At 41.4% G+C, this 16,556-nt stretch overlaps 2 protein-coding genes across 2 annotated transcripts in view; one reads left to right on the top strand and one right to left on the bottom strand.

The window, feature by feature from the left end:
• Window positions 1–255: 255 nt before the first annotated feature.
• On the bottom strand, window positions 256–7,281 carry LOC125298418 (B-cell receptor CD22-like). Its single transcript, XM_048249128.1, has 9 exons — window positions 7,239–7,281; window positions 4,791–4,855; window positions 4,427–4,684; window positions 3,954–4,223; window positions 3,374–3,640; window positions 3,057–3,150; window positions 2,885–2,945; window positions 1,996–2,228; window positions 256–762 (listed from the first exon to the last, which is right to left on the bottom strand). Exons 4-9 carry the CDS (start codon window positions 4,207–4,209, stop codon window positions 708–710), a joined length of 966 nt encoding a protein of 321 aa, XP_048105085.1. The 5' UTR covers window positions 4,210–4,223; window positions 4,427–4,684; window positions 4,791–4,855; window positions 7,239–7,281; the 3' UTR covers window positions 256–707.
• LOC125298417 overlaps window positions 5,298–16,556 on the top strand; it is a 31,283-nt gene continuing 20,024 nt past the window's right edge. The window contains exon 1 of the mRNA XM_048249127.1: window positions 5,298–5,431. The gene's annotated coding sequence lies outside the window, so the exon portion shown is untranslated. The remainder of the gene's footprint in view (window positions 5,432–16,556) is intronic.

Genomic DNA, 16,556 nt, shown 5'->3' with positions numbered 1-16,556 from the left:
GCTCACTGACGAGCACAAACTCGATGAGAGGGTGCTCGGTGGTAGTGGGGGAGAGTTGTAAACATTCAAAATTTTGGCTAATTCCCCTCAATCTGTCAGACTTGCCAACTGCATCTTTAAATAAAGTTAAATGAACTATGCCGCATGGATCTCATTTGATGGCTGTAATGTTACACAAAACGGAGACTAAAGCACAGTGCACTAAATAAAACATCAGCCTACTATACTTTCAGAATTCTAGCACTATTTATTTATACAAACAGATCATTGATACAATCTAACACTCTTGTGTATATTATTCATCGTTATTTTGTAATAATACAATTACTCAAACTGTTGGATAATAAAGAAGTCAGATGTATCCCTTAATGTGTTGACTTCATTTTGTGCTATCATCACGAAACGCATACTCCAGCGTATATATTCAATTTGATAAATAACTTTATGTTATAACCTAAAAACTAATGACGTTTGTGCTGAAATAGGCTGCATGCTTTATCTCAGTACAATTCCATTACACTTATTCCCCATGACTCCACCAGTCAGATAAAGGACATAGACATTTTTGACTTGAAACAGACGTGACACAGGACAACAATGTCAAGTTAATATATGACAAAGATAACTGGGTAGAAAGCTGTATCACTATCAGTCACAGTCCACACCAGCCCCACTGGTTGGCTCTGACTCAGGTCGTAGAACGTGGCTTAGGTCCTGCTGCTTTTGTTTACTGTACTGTAGATTGCAGATTTGTCCTCAGATCTATAGGAAACAAAATATGAGAAGTTACATTTTAGTTAAAAATTAAGATTGTTCTCTGCACATCAATTGCACATCAAATAATTTCAGAGAAACTACTGATGTAGCCAGACAATATTGTGGGAACATTCAGTGAAAACAACATCATTTGTTTGCTTCCAAGAATCAGTAAGATGGATATGAAGCAATGGTGGAATTTTAAAGGAATTATCCGGAGTAAAATGCACTTTAGATCGATTTACGGATGATTGGGAGTACATACCTTGAGTTGACATCCAAATCATGTCATTTGGATGTGTTTTGAGAAAGTTCGATGTTACTGTTTTTAGTCAAAGCTCGTTAGCGTGGAAGTGAGAAGGGCATATTATTTTGCCGCTACAAAACGCTACTTTTATACCTCTTCTACAGTTCCAAACAACATTGCACTTACGTGGTAGTGAGTAGAGGGTCCCTAAAGCCAAACCGAAGTATCCCGAGGTCTTTATGTGGTCGGATAAAGAGTCCAGAATGAATTTCATCAAGCCAGTACCTTTCCGGAAATGTTGGCATCTTTGCTGCCATCTTTAGGGGAAAGTCCGTAGGAGTCGATTGCCAAGTGTGCTCTGGAAGTTCACAATTTCGTCGCCGTTAAAAAAAAAAAAAAAAAAATAGTCCAGTATTCCTTTTGAAATTGAAATGAAGTTGTATGGACTGAACTATGTTTTTTTTTTTTTTAAACAGCGACGAAATTGTGAATTTCCAGAGCACACTTGGCAATCAACTCCTACGGACTTTCCCCTAAAGATGGCGGTAACATCGAACTTTATCAAAACACATCCAAATGACATGATTTGGATGTCAACTCAACGTATGTACTACCAATCATCCGTAAATCGATCTAAAGTGCATTTTACTCCGGATAATTCCTTTAATCTTTTGTTTCATCACAATTTATGTGAACAGACAGTTGCCTATCAGGAAGCAATACTAAATAGAGGAATAAGCTCCTTGGTTTTGTGAATGAGTTTACTATAGGCTTTTAAACCTTGTGCTACCATGAGTAGTTTGCTACCTGATCCAATCCCCAATACAATTTGAGCTGAGATTGCTTTATTTAAGATTAAATAATCCAGATTTAAGATTTAATGACCCAATGGATTTTTTTTTTTTCACATTTGGCACTGGAATGCACACACATGCGTTGCCAAGCTGGAGCTGAATATTCCTAGGTTTGGTGTAATACACAAAAATACCCACTGGGTGGCAGCACTGGGCTGAGAGAACTTCACTGTGGAATACTCCACATCCTCGCGCTGTTTGGGGGGTTTGGGCTGTCGGATGTTGCCGTACACAGGTCCTTCACGCCCTTTGGATCCACTGAATTGAATGCTGGCGTAGTGAACATCTTCATATGCTGCACAAGCTGCCTGTGATGGGCCAGCAGTCATGGCCACTGCTGAGATGGTGGCGTTCACAGCATTGGCATCGCTCTGGTGAGGAGAGAGAGAGAGAGAGAGAGAGAGAGAACAGAGGGAACTAAGAGATAAAGCTTTGAGGACAAACATCAGTTTGGATTGGGTTAGGTGTAAAATAAATAAATACATTTTCAAAATAATCTAAAAACAAAAATATTATGCTGAATATACCCTGTGTACAAGAGATAAGAGATGATCCACACACCAAAGAGCTCCCATTTTATTATTATTATTATTATTTATTTATTTGCAGTGATGTTTTGAGCCCCTATGGCTTTTCCTCAGACTAGGATTAGATAGGCCTACCAGTCTGAGCCGTCGGGGCTCAAAACCTCACTGCACATGATATACAATAATTTAAAAAAATAATAATTGTAAAAACTTAAAAAAAAAAAAAACCTTAAAGGCGCTCTAAGCAATGTTGGGTAACGTCACTGGGTAATAGGGCTCTTCTTGTAGGAGGTTTACCACTTACTCTGAGTTAATTTACCCAGGTTTGTCACCAAACCACGTACTTGGAATAACCCCCTAGTTGGACCAAGTCAGATCAACTCTTATCTCTTGTATACTAATATGCTAAGTTTAGATCCTTCACCCATCCAAATGGCTTCTGGGATGTGCCTGGCACACTGTTTCTCTATCTGGAGTACTACCCTGTATGACCTGCCCACCTCTGTGTCCTCCTGTTGGGTCCTTGTCCCAGAACCTGATGGGTGTCTCTTCTTTCGGATTCTAGATACAAGAAACACAAGTTACACTGATATCATGGCAGCATTGCATTGTAATACTATGCTCTAAAGCTGTCACAACAATAGATGGATTCTAATGTATTTCAGCATTTACCTCAGCCAGAGGAGTCCAAGCAATATCAGTATGGGAATCAGTATCACAATTAAAATGACTTCAGCTGCCAAGACCATGGAGCTATCCTGGTTCCCTGTGAAGATGGAGACAATATCAATAGCAAAGAATGGAACACATCTACAATGGGGTAACAATCAGTTTAGAGGTAAAGTGACAATGTCATTTCCTCACAGTATAAAACATTTTTAAGAAGTTTTAAAGTTTTAAATTGAGTTTTTTCTTGAAATTAGATCTTAGTTCTAGATTTGAAATTGACATCGATCAGTCTATGAGATTAGTTAACACTTAAAACTCACCCGCTAAAAGGATTTGAACTTCAGTAGAGTTCTGAGAGCCTATTTCATTCTTAGCCTCACAGTAGTAAAGTCCACTGGTATCAGAGGTCACATTGAAGCTGATGCTCTCCCCTGTGCCCCTGATAAGAGCTTCAGCCCCACTCTTCATATACCAGGTGTGGTTGTGCACTGGTGGGTTGGCATCACTGCTGCAGGTTAGAGTCACTGTGGTGCCCTCAGACAGATCACCAGAGAGGCTAGCAGATACTGATATGCTCTTTGGGGAGTCTGGGTTAGGTCAACACAAGAAAGAAACAGCCTCATCATTTGCCCACTGGAAAAGATTAACAACCTCATATCACTTGTAAAAGGTTCTATGCTATTTTCTATATGTATCACTGTAAACATGTTAGAGAAAGATGAAGTTATTCACTTAAGATGACGTTAGTCACTGAGATGACCAAGAATGGCACATATGAACACTTAATCATCTTTGGTGAACCAAAGCTAGAGACAATCATCAATACTGGACTGACAAGGATGATTAGCATTAGTAACTGATTTTCCATCTATCCTGAACCAGCTGAAATAGTCTACTCACATCTGATGTTCAGGAGTGTCACATCCGTGCTTTTCACGCCAATATCATTCCGGGCTTCACAGTAGTAATGACCTCTGTGTGCAGTGCTGGTGTTGGTGATGCTGTACTTCAGTCCTGTTGCCACCTGTGCGGTTTTGTCTCCACTCCTTCTGTACCAGGTGTAGTTGTGCACTGGAGGGTTAGCATCACTGTTGCAAATCAGAGTCACTGAGTCGCCCTCCACTATTTCCCCGGAGGGTCCGACTGACACTGACATGTCCTTCGGAGCATCTACATTAGAAAAGATAAATACAGTAATATCCTACAAATGTTGTGCAAGTTTGTCCTTTTTTTTTAAACTTCTACTGTAGTGAAGAAGCTGAATCAGAACTTCTACTTTTACCACTTACTACACTTATCAAGTGTGTGTGTGTACATTTTGCCCCCTCTGCTCAAGGTAAACACACATGCAGTAATAGAGAATATTGGCTTACATCTGACACTGAGGGCCGCAGCTGAGGAAGGGAGATTCCCATGTCCTTGTACAGCACAGGAGTAACTGCCTGCATCCTCACTGCTGACAGGGTTTAGATGCAGCTTGTTGCCTGTGCTGGACTGTTGGTTCTTTATGCGCTGTCTGTTCCTGAACCAGATGAAGGTGGGATTCTCACTCAGGGTACACACAGTGCTGCAGGTCAGTGTCACTCTCTCTCCCTCCGTAGCTGTTGTAGGATCCACTTTCAGTTGTACATCTTCAGGGAGTAAAAATGTATGTTTGATTCTGACACAAAATGATCAAAGGACTAAAATGCAATTAAATGTAGTTACAGAGTAATAAACATGCTTTGCAAGAGTCACCTGTGACCGAAAGTCTGATGCCAGATATTCTTGTTATCCAGCTTCTGTGTAGACTTGTGTAAAACCTGAAGTGGTAAACACCAGAGTGATCATATGAGAGGTTGTCTATGTTCAGGCTGCAGTCAGGATATCTGGAGTTGCTGTGTCCTCTGACTCTCCTACTCCTCTCTTCATACCACTCTCCCCAATAGAAATGACCCCGTGGATAGTAATATGTGCAGGGCAGGACCACTGATGCCCCTTTAAGACCACAGACTCGTGTAGAGGAGTAGGTCACACTGGGTCCACACAGCACACCTGAAACACAGTTTCTCCATTACAATTGAATGATAGCATATTACTGTATTTAATAGCCACCCCTATAGATAGTTATTTATACAACAATTGGGTTCTATGGAACTATTTATTTGTTTCTGATTGGCCGAGAGACGTTCCATGAGTTGGAATATCCCTGGACATTTCAACTCAGACTCAGCACAGCTAATAATAAATCACTCCGCGATAGAATGCGAAGATTTGACACCCAGCTCTCCACTATTTCAAGCAATGGGTTACTCCTTAGCAAACCATAGCGAAACAGTGCTTCACCACATCTGTGGATTAACTCAACGAGATTAACTCATCTGTGGAGTCAACTCAATGTAAGTAAGATAAACGAGGATGCTAATTGTTCTCAGCATTGCCAGCACTGTGTATAATATGATTGTCACTTGGAGGAGACTTGTAGATAACTAACGTTAGCATAATTAGCTAACCGCTGCTAACGTGCTAGCATCGTCACGTCAGGTATGGATGTGATTTCAACATTTCTTTCAAGAAGACATGTAAACCACAAAGACCCGTAACGAGAGGGGTCTGGAATGTTGGTTACCTAGCAACCAAGACGCTGTCTATTGAAAAGGGAACTATTTTTTTTTGCGTATTAAGAACGATGTCGAAATTAACATTTTTAAACAATAATGGGGTGTTTTCAGATTATTTAGTTTGTGGTAGAATTGTTGTATAAAAGCAATATAGCACTCGTGATCGTGGGATTGGTCATGGATATTCCCGGGCTGTTGTTGCCCTTCGCCACTTTCGGCCTCCGGCCTCCCAGCTCTGACGAACAACACCCGTGGGAATATCCATGACCAACCCCACTCTCACTCGTACAAGGATACAAGGAAGTTTATTGTCACATGTATATAGTTACTGGAAGTAAGAAATGCAGTGAAATTATGTCTGGTGTCAGCCTATTTGTGCAAAGTGTGTGGGGGGGTAAAAAGTGCAGTAGAAGAGGGGTTTAGTAGATTAAGTGGCAAGGGCTGCATAAGAAAAGTGAGGAAGGATTGGGGGGCACCAACAAGGAGAATTGGGGCAACAGGGGCAAAAAAACTCCCTTACCAAGGAAGAAACCTTGGGCAGATCCACGGCTCAAGGGGCTAACCCAACTGCCAGGGGTCTTGGTGTGTGTGTTGGGGGGATGACAGGGGAGATGGGATAGTGTGCTGTGTATGTGGGGAGAGGGCAGTGTGCAATATGTGTGTTGGAGAAGCTTCCTAATGAGACAATGTGCTGTGTATTGGGGGACAGTGTGCTGTAAGTATGTTGGGGATGTGTGTTGGAGAAGCTTCCTGATGAAATAACGTGCTGTGTATGTAGGGGGCAGCGTGCTGCAAGTATGGTGAAGGGACTTACTATTGCAAGCAGAGTGCTGTATGTATGATGTATGTGAGTGATGAAGATGTGTGTGTGGGCGGGAGGGGAGTGTAGCAGTGACTGTGTGTGTGTAGTGTGTGTGTGTGTAGGTAAGTGTGCTGTTGTATGTAGAGGATGTGTGTTGAAGAAGATTCTGAAGACAATGTGCTGTGTATGTAGGGAGGGGGGGGCAGTGTGCAGCAAGTAGAGGAGGCTTACTGTAGCAAGCAATGTGCTGTATGTATGTGAGGTGATGACAGTGATGATGTAAGTGTGTGTGTTTTGTGTGTGTGTGTTGGGGGTGGGGTGGATATAGATATATATATATAGATATATATATAGATTAGTCATTATAACATTGTGAAAACAACTAAATATATTTATTTCAGTCTCTTTATTGTAATACAACTAGGAAATACAGGACATATCTATGCAGGCAGTATTCAAAGCAAACAATTCTGAATGAATAAATAAATAAATAAATAAATCTGCTTCTATATTATTATTTAGCATGAGTATTTTAGTGTATGAATTTAATGGATTTAATTTTATTGGATTTGTTTCCATTTATCATGTTTTGCCTCATGGTCTTTCAAGGCAGAATAAATCTTGGTCACATGAAATAAAAAAAAAAAACATTAAACAGAATTAGGCATGGGTATGAATAATTTTGAATTTTAAAAATAACAACAATAACAACAATTAACAAAGTGGCTCGTGCGTAAAAGTGTGTGTTGTGGTGATCTTTAAAAAAAATTAGCAACATCTCACCTGACTGCCACAGAAGACACATCAAAAGAAATATGTGTACGGTTCTCAGAATCATTGCTGCAATGATAATATATCTTAATATCAACAACAAACTTTTACTTAGTCCATTCGTCCATTGATTGTAATGGATTACTCATTTATAGTTGTTCAGACTCTCTGAGGGGCATACATTATGCTGCAACACTGGAGTACAATGGTGGTGTTGACAAATGGAAACAAATGTCTAACATAACTCTAAGCATGTTTGTTTTTAAAGTTTCATTCTCAGCATCAGGGATATCTCTAATGCCTATACCACAACTAGCACCAGTGTATACACGAAGAAAGCATACATAAACACACTGAACTCTGAGAAGGCTGTAAAAACTAACAACAACAACAATCTCAATAACTATCTACAGTAATCAATCTAATAACAATCTCTTCTAAAACAAATAAAATACATTTCAATCACACAAACGGACCCTTCTTAACACTGGAAAAAGTAGAACAGCTCTTATTGGTTGTGCCTCACTCACCTTCATTGACCCCGGCTCAGAGAGAGAAAACTGAACGGTCTGTACAAACTTGACGAGAGAGATGATGATGTAACGCCACCATTACTCTTTTACTCAATTTAGTGAAGAAAGATTAGACGGCACCTCAATGCAATCCAAGCTCAGCTGTTTGAATCCGGTAAAAATCCTTATGTACTAACTATAATTGCACACATGCAAGATGTGTCAGGAGATATTTATGGTATATGGACATTTTGATATCTGTTGATATAACAGGTTACCTTCTCCTTTTTACACACACACACACACACTTAGCATAGGAAGTAGAAGTTATGGGTTGCCCAGTTACCAAAGGCTTACAGTTGCTTACGCCATGCTCAACAGGAACTGGAGACTGCAAGTCACAGTGAGGAGTAGTACAAAGTTGCGTTATTCTGTGTACCACTAGATTGCAAGTATGGAAAAGCTTGCTAAATGCATCTTGATAGTTATGCACAAAATGCCATGCAATTTTGTCATTAACTGGACTAGACAAAATAATAGTACAAACAATGTTACTTGAACCGTATTTGCAAAAACTCCATTCATTTTCCCATAGAGATTTTTTTCTGTTAAAAAGTGTTCAAATTCTAACGCTAAAACTACAAGCTTCCGGGTGGCTATCACACTCTACTCTTTAATTATTGAGCACAAATTAAGTATACAGTCACATGTCATACAATACAAACAGGTCAAGTATGCCAGGGGAGATACAAATATATTATATTGTATATATAATTAAACAGAAAGATAACAACTCAATTTACATAGCGGATTTGAAAAGTCCAAATAGTGTGTGGGCTCTAACAGCCTTATTACTGCAACAGGCTATGCTACCACACTCTACTGGAGACAGAGTGGCAGAGTGGCAGATGGTGTTTTGAGGAAATAAGACAGATGTTGGATTTATTCACAAATTATAGAGACCATACTTAGCCTAATAATTAAACAAAATTGGGTGCATATTATTAATAATCTTCACTGTTGTCAAGCTCTTGAATGAAAAAATATGATGAAATATAAAGCCTTATTTCAACATGCTGTTTGTGTTCATTTCAGTCGGGCGGGATAGTGGGCTGGTGTGCGCCGCGCAACGTGATCGCATCCTGGGATATCCTTTACAAACCCCACAAACTTAAGTGTCATTTTGCTTTCATAAAGTTAAACTACAAATTATCTGTGGTGTGTCTATAACAGATCTTTTCCTCTAACCTTAACACATAGGTGCATATGCAATGTGTTTGTCTCACCGATGACACCAACGCGGCTATATTTCCTCAACAAGATGGCCATTTCAATTGCTTTGACCTTGTAAGATTTCATCCTGCCTGAAATTCAACAGAGTGATATGATGTACAATCGCGTGCCAAATTATGTGTTCTATATTGTTCCTGCTCTGGAACTCACACAGCGTGGTGTCAGGAACTGAGGTGTGAGAAACACTAATGTTTGTAGAATCGGTATGGGGGCAGGCCTCTGAGAACCATCCCATGTAAGGGGTTAATTAAAGAACAACAAAAGATGACCAGACCTGATTGAATTAGCAGCCTAACTCATTTAACATGTATAGCATGATGGCAATATAAAATCATCACAGCTAACAATGGTATATTGCTATGATTAAAAGTAATGGATTAGGCCCCAGCCGTGGCGCAACTGGCTGGGGCACCTGCACCGTACGCCGGCGACCTGGGTTCGAGATATGTATATTGGCAGGGTGCTTAAAGCGATGGTTCAGAGTAATTTCACCCTAGGGTCCTTTGTACCATGACCCCGAGCCAAACACCCTCCCAGAACCTGTTTTCCCTTTGTCGAACCCATAATGAGTTTCTGCAGTCGTAATGGTACCAACTTTTATCTCGCAAATTACCCCACTAATAATGCCCTGAATGGTACGAAACTTCTACAGTAGTACAACTATGTTCTTTACTCATAAAACGAGGCATTGAAAAGTTTGTAAGTACACCAGGAGTTTATTTAAATAAAACTTGTCTGATGGATGCTACTATCTGCTACTATACCGCTGCGTCAACGTTACTTCCGTGATTTGGGAAAAGCCCGTAAAAGTCCTGGCAGGAAGCATGCATAAGGATGTAGATCCAGGAATGCACTAATATTTTGTTCGTAGTACCAGTTTGCAACAATTATTAGTTTAATTTTCACTCATTAGTTTCTGACAGCGCTACTCAAACCAGGGTTCGACCAAGGGAAAACAGGTTCTGGGAGGGTGTTTGGCTCGGGGTCATGGTGCAAAAGACCCTAGGGTGAAATTACTCCGAACCATCGCTTTAAAGGGACACCAGGCAATGTTTTCGTGTTAATTAATCATCTTCGTAAGTCGGTACAGTGGGCATCGCTTTCAAATGACCACTTCAGTCGCGCATTACGAGGCGTGAAGCTGCGTGAAGCTTTAGTACCACTTTCAGCCACTGTGCGTCGCTCTGCCACTGTACATCGCTCTGCCTGCCACCCCTACTGAAAAAGCAGGAGACTTGCGAGAGTAATCCCAGCCTACGAATTCAATAACAAAATAAATCATGCATAATTAAACATTACCTCGATTTAGGCTACTTGGGTATGTCTTAAGGCTTGACTACCGCGGTGGTAACGAAAATCGAAATAGAAATTTGCTGTCTACGTTATTGTCAGTGTTGGGGGTAGCGCCTTCAAAATCAAAACAGTGGTGTGATAATTGAACCAGTAGAGAAATAACTGTTCAGAATTAATCTGTAGCCTTGGGTAGGCTTCTGCAGAAAACAATGTTGTTGCCGATTTAATACTATCTGGCGACTATATACTATATCCACGTCTTGGTTTCGTAAATTAATTTGCCCTATACGTTGACTGCAATGTAGTCAATTGACTGCTTGACATGTCATTTTTATTTTTCTGTACAATAAACAAATACATCTGCTTTATGCCGCAGAATTACATTCATATTTGGCTGACTTCTGCAGACGCGCAAAAAAACACTGCCAGGCCATCCTTAAAAATATTTTCGTTTGCCGTAACCCGACCGACTCTGTCAATTTAGAACCGACCCAAATAATGATTTTGCAGGGTTCCATTGATGTCACAATAGAACGACGAGCAGAAAAAATGCTGATAGATTGGGTGATCCTACTGCTCACGATGACTAGTCTTGGATCATCGTCATACAAGCTGATCAATTTTTACCACTTGTTGCAGCAGTGCGATTTTATCCCCCTTTCTACAGGCTGTCTCTGTGCCTCCGCTCCTTAGCAGATACATTTTGATGTAGTCTGCGTGTGAAATGGTTTCGTGAGATGTAGGCCTACATGATATAGGCTATGGCCGTTTTATAGCGTGTTGGCGTATAGCATTTTGGCATGTAACATTTTAAATGAGGCCTACCCTACAACTTGTTAGGCTACACCAGTGCGCCCAAATGGCATACCTCGAGTCCAATATAGTGATGGGACAACCGACTCTTATACGCAAGTCGGTTCAACCGGACGGTCGTTGGTTGGCCTACCGATAATTAATAGATTCGGTCACCGGTTTGCGCGACGGGGGGGTGTTATATAGCGCGTTACTTCCCCCGCCATATCGCTCCAAGACATGTAGCCTCAATGTGCAAATGTCATGCTCTCCATGTCTCTGAAATTAGCTGACATACACACTCATATTGACCTACACTAGACTCAAGAACTGCCCATAGTTAGCCTACATTCGGTCTTGTTCAGTAGTCAGCTGTGCGCGCGGTCTCCTCGAGCCTACCAATAGCCTATTCACTTCTAACATTTAACTTAACTACCAAGATAACATAGCCTATGTCATATAATATTTCCCCCCTTTGTAATTTAGGATATGAATTTCAATGAACAAGTCCAAGATCCACGAAACTAAAGGCTTTTGGGATCAGTTGATAACTCAACTTACCAAGAACCTAGACACCCGTTTGATTACTCATGCATTAGCACGGTTACGGTCTAACCTGTTGTACAGTCCTCGTGACAGCCTACCAACAAACATCTCATTTAACATTACAACCAAGATGACGTGTATTTGTATTTTATATCCATCGGTAATGTAGCCTATGAACCTCTATGTAGGCTACACAATCACCTAAGATGCACGAGAAATAAATAGGTTTCTGCGATCGGTTGATAACTCAAACTTGCGATAACACCTGTGTGATTAGACTCATAACCTCGGTTACGGTCTCCTTCAGTAGCCTGCGCGCGGTCACTTCGTGAACCTACTATGATGAAGCCAGCAACATTCACCTCTCTTTAACTTTCTAACTACAAAGATAACATGACGTGTATTTGTAGGCTATGTGATGAACTTCCCCATCGATATATGAATGGCCATGAACACAAGCATCTACGATGCACTAAAAACAAGGCATGGTTAATAACTTGCCGAGAACCTAGACAACCGTTTTGATTACATAGACTCATAGCCTATACCTCGGTTACGGTCTCGTTTAGTAGGTATAGCCTGATGCGCGGTCTCTTCGTGACGAAGCCAGCAACATTTAACTTTATAACTAGGCTACCCAGATAACGTGTAGCCTATTTGAAGCTTATGTGATGTACTTCCCCATCAATAATGTGTAAATTGCCATGAACACGATCATCTACTAGAATAAGGCTTGGTTAATAACTAACTTGTTGAAAACCTAGACCGTTTGATAACATTAAGACTCACCCTCGATTACGGTCTCGTTCAGCCTGGCACGGTCTTTGTGAGGCTAAGCAACATTCACTTCTCTAACATTTAACTTTATAACTTTAAGATAATATGACGTGTAGGCTAATATGAGATGTAGGCCTACTTCCCCATCGATAATGTGTGAATTGCCATGAATAAATAATCTAGGCTACGATGCACTAACAAGGCTGGTATGAATCAAACTTGCCGAGAACCAAGACAAGATAAAGGGTACAGCGGTTGTTGCACGGTTACATTCGGTCTCATTCTGTCTCCTCGTGACAGCCTGCAGCCTACAGTCATTCACTTCTAAGCATTTATTTAACATGACTACTAAGATAACAGGCCTATGTGTATTTGTAGGTATGTGATATAATACTTTCCCATCGATCAAATTTCCATGAACATAAGCATCTAGTTTGCACTAGAAAGGCTTATGTGATCGGTTGATTACAACTTGCCGAGAACCTAGCGAACTGTTTGACTCGTGTGGCAGCCACGGTTACGAGGCCCGGAGAACCTTGCGAACTGTTTGACTCGGGGCCCGTCCACACACGGAGACGCTTTTTAGGTTAAACGCAGAGGTTTTGCTTCGTCTTGGCCAAGCGTCCAAACGAATCCTGTAAACGCACTGCCCGAAACCGCGACTTTTCTGAAACCTGGTCCCAGAGTGGAGAAATCTGAAACCGTAGTCCGTTTGAATTCGTTTAGACAGCTTAAACCGCACATCCTGCTTAGCGTATCGATGATGTCATTGCCACACCTCAGCTGCCCTGGACTTGCACTTATAGTATTGCCTAACAATACTAGTTTTCATACATGACATTACCTACGATTACACTCCGTAAGATAAATATCACAACTGGTGCTGCGCAGCGCCGATAGCTTATGACTTGGTGGACTGAACACTGTTTTTCCCGGTGTTTTTTAATGCATTCTAGCTACTGTCAGTGACGCGAGAGAACTTAAGTTATTAGGAAAGTGCGGTGTAAGTTTAGGCTACATTAATTTGTGCGTAGTGCCAGTGTCATTCATTTATTTTACATGTCTTACAACATATATACATGCATTCAGTCGAGTGAAGTCAGATATAAGCATTCAAAGACGCTTAGAACTCACGTTAAGCCGATGGTAGCACACTGAATGCAAATGCGCGATTTGATGCAGGCAAACGTATTGACTGTTACTAACGAAGGTTTTATAGCAATATTATAAATGTGGCGACAGAATAGCCTAGAACTTGGGTAAGCCTTGCGTTTAGTAGCCTAATTGCGGTGATAGCCAAAACTAATGTGAATCACGGACTATCCTACAACCAAAGAAAGTAAAGGTGATTAGTAGGCCTACCTCGTTAGCCAAATAAAGGACGGACTGCACCCTTCACAAACCGTAAAATAAAGTTTATTAGTTTTACAGTTGACTACAGTTGACAGTTCACCATCAGTCCACAGAAACAATTCTGGTTTCCTTTACACTAGCCATTTAGGTCATAGCCTATTCTGTCTGTTTGTAAAGCACAAACTTTGGTCAATTTCTGTAAAGAAACAGTGCCACCTATAGGCCTGGGGAATGAAGTAACGTGTTGAGTCGTGTTGAGATGGATCCGTTTGGACGCAAATATTCTTGATGCGGTTTCAGGGAAGACGGAGGAAAAAAAGATCGGTTTCGTATGTGTGGATTAGCCCTCGTTTGAGGCCCAGAGCCATATACAGGCTCATCATAGTTTGACTGATTATACTACCACTCCACTCCAGTAGAGGCGCTAATAAGCGATACGATGAAAGAGTAGCGACGAGAACACACGAGCACAGCCAATCAAGCCAGTGTTGCTCTGTATGTGAAAATGAATGATGTTAGGAACACTGAGTCGGTTTTTGACGTTTGGCACTCGATTCTCCCGGCTCAGTGACACGAACCGGGTTATTTAACCGACACTTCGGTCAGTTCGTCAACACTAGTCCAATATGCGGGCACCCCTGGCTGCAGCTTGCAGATCGGGCTGGGCTCAATGTGGGGCAGAGCGCAACGTTGAGCTCAGCCCAAAATCCCTGCTGACCTCTGTGTCCGTCTATTTACCCGGACTTAGAGTTTTTCTCAAGGAAGAATGCTTAACTCTATAAAAGCGTATCCTCCTTAAACTAGCCTACTGCCAACGTTAATCAGTGTGTGTTGTGTAGTGGGGTGGGTGCACTAATGAGCCCAACCAACTTATGTGTTCCGTTAGTGGTTCGACTGCACAATTATCACAATAGCACAAGTAGAATAGACAAGGGATGGGAAGGATGGCCGTAAGCTTTAATTTCCCCAGCACCTCTCAAGCCAATAGGCCTACACGGTTCCATGAATGATCAAGGCTATAATCTGTTTCAAATCTTAATGATTTTATGAGTTCTCCCTGCTTACTGAAAGTCGCTGTGTGAACCTGCGTGACGTTAGTGCGAAATAGAATGCGAAATATTAAACGCATCGGACTTGGTGTGTACACTTTGAGTGCGAAAATTTTGCACACAAATTTTTCGCATTTTCGCACTGTTATTTCATATCGTATGGTGTGTAGGCCTACGGGCCTTAAGAGTGAGTGAGTCTTCGTTGCTATGGATGACGTTATTACTCATGCACGAGCTTGACCTAAGTGACCACCTTGATTGGCTGATGCCCCCCCTGCCCCCCAGTCAACGTGAATCGGGTGGTCAGTTAATAGGTTATGCCGAATAGTTTTCAACATTTTGAATATTAGTGTCGGGTGAATTAGGAAATGTTCTCAAAGTAGCTTTATGGCTGAAAGCTGCTTGGGATCCCCCCTGTCAAGCAATATAACCATACAAACGCGAGCACTCATTGTTTCAAAAGGAGTAAATTTGGCTTTGTCAGAACTGAGCTGTGGACGACACGGCACGGCATGCCCAATTGAAAATAAATTAACGCAACGCAACACAGACCCCGCTTCTCTCGCGTCAGTCACTGACATGAACGAAACACAGAACCCGAATTCTCTCACGGCAGTCACTGACAGTAGCCTAGAATAAATGCATGGGGGAAAAAACTTCCCCATGATAAAGACATCAAACACTGAAAGTTAATATTTTGTCACTATAACATCTGTCCTTTGTCAAATGTGTTATGTTCCAAGTAGCCTAGTGTGTAATTCTGCTTCATAAAGTTGAACAAATACATTTGCTTATTTCACAGAAAAATATAAATAGCCAGTTAGGGTCTACAGTACAGAGTTGGTAAGTTATGGTAGGCCAACTTGGAGTGAACATACAAACAGGGAAATTCTTTCTCTAGTAGCTGAGCAGCCTCAGGTGCGCCGCAGAGACATAAGGCGAACATGCAAGCCAATGAATGCGTGCTCTCCACGACAATCACACAAACTTAAATAGGTTACCATCACTCTAGTTAAGAAAGCAAGGCAAACGATGATTTGAAGACATCTGTTTAGTTGGAAGGGCAAGGGGGTAGCAACAAGGCAACACAGAGACAGGTCCGATGGCAGGGCTGTTATGAGAGTATTAAAATATGGGATATTCTACGGAAAACATTAAAACAGCAAGACAGCCGGGGGAAGTTAAAATACGTGAGAAACACGGAAAAAGTTGGCATGCATTGTTTCGGTCCCCGTGCACAGGGATTATTTGTCATATTATTAATTACATATGATTATTTGTGAAATTGTGCAAACAGGCGCAACACATTTGAAAAGGAAGGACTGGTAGCATGCAAGCTCACGGGAAAGATTGATTTAAGAACGTTATCACAGTGTGTGGCTGTGGCGCCAAAGCAGCGCCGGCGGAAGACAGCGACAATTGGCAGGGGAGGGTCATGTCTTTTTAACAATTCTGTCGGAGGGTCATTGAACAATTTCTAGCAGGCAAGGGAGGGTCATGAAACTTTGACTGAAGCACTCAAAATTCCTCCGGTGGCCCCAATAAATAACGAACAGTCCCTAGATTGCTGCTGGGCTATATGTCTTGGTTCATGTCTGTTAACAACTCATTGCCGTCAAACGCGTAGCCTATCTCACGGTTGCATCCATTAGAAACAAACATGCAATGTGAACGTCTGGGATTGGGAAGAGCACTAAATGCTCTACTGAATAAGC

This window comes from Alosa alosa, chromosome 7 (assembly GCF_017589495.1).
Source record: "Alosa alosa isolate M-15738 ecotype Scorff River chromosome 7, AALO_Geno_1.1, whole genome shotgun sequence".
Taxonomy (NCBI): Eukaryota; Metazoa; Chordata; class Actinopteri; order Clupeiformes; family Clupeidae; genus Alosa; species Alosa alosa.
The sequence above is the reverse complement of the archived record's forward strand: the minus strand, read 5'-3'. Positions and strand labels throughout refer to the sequence as shown.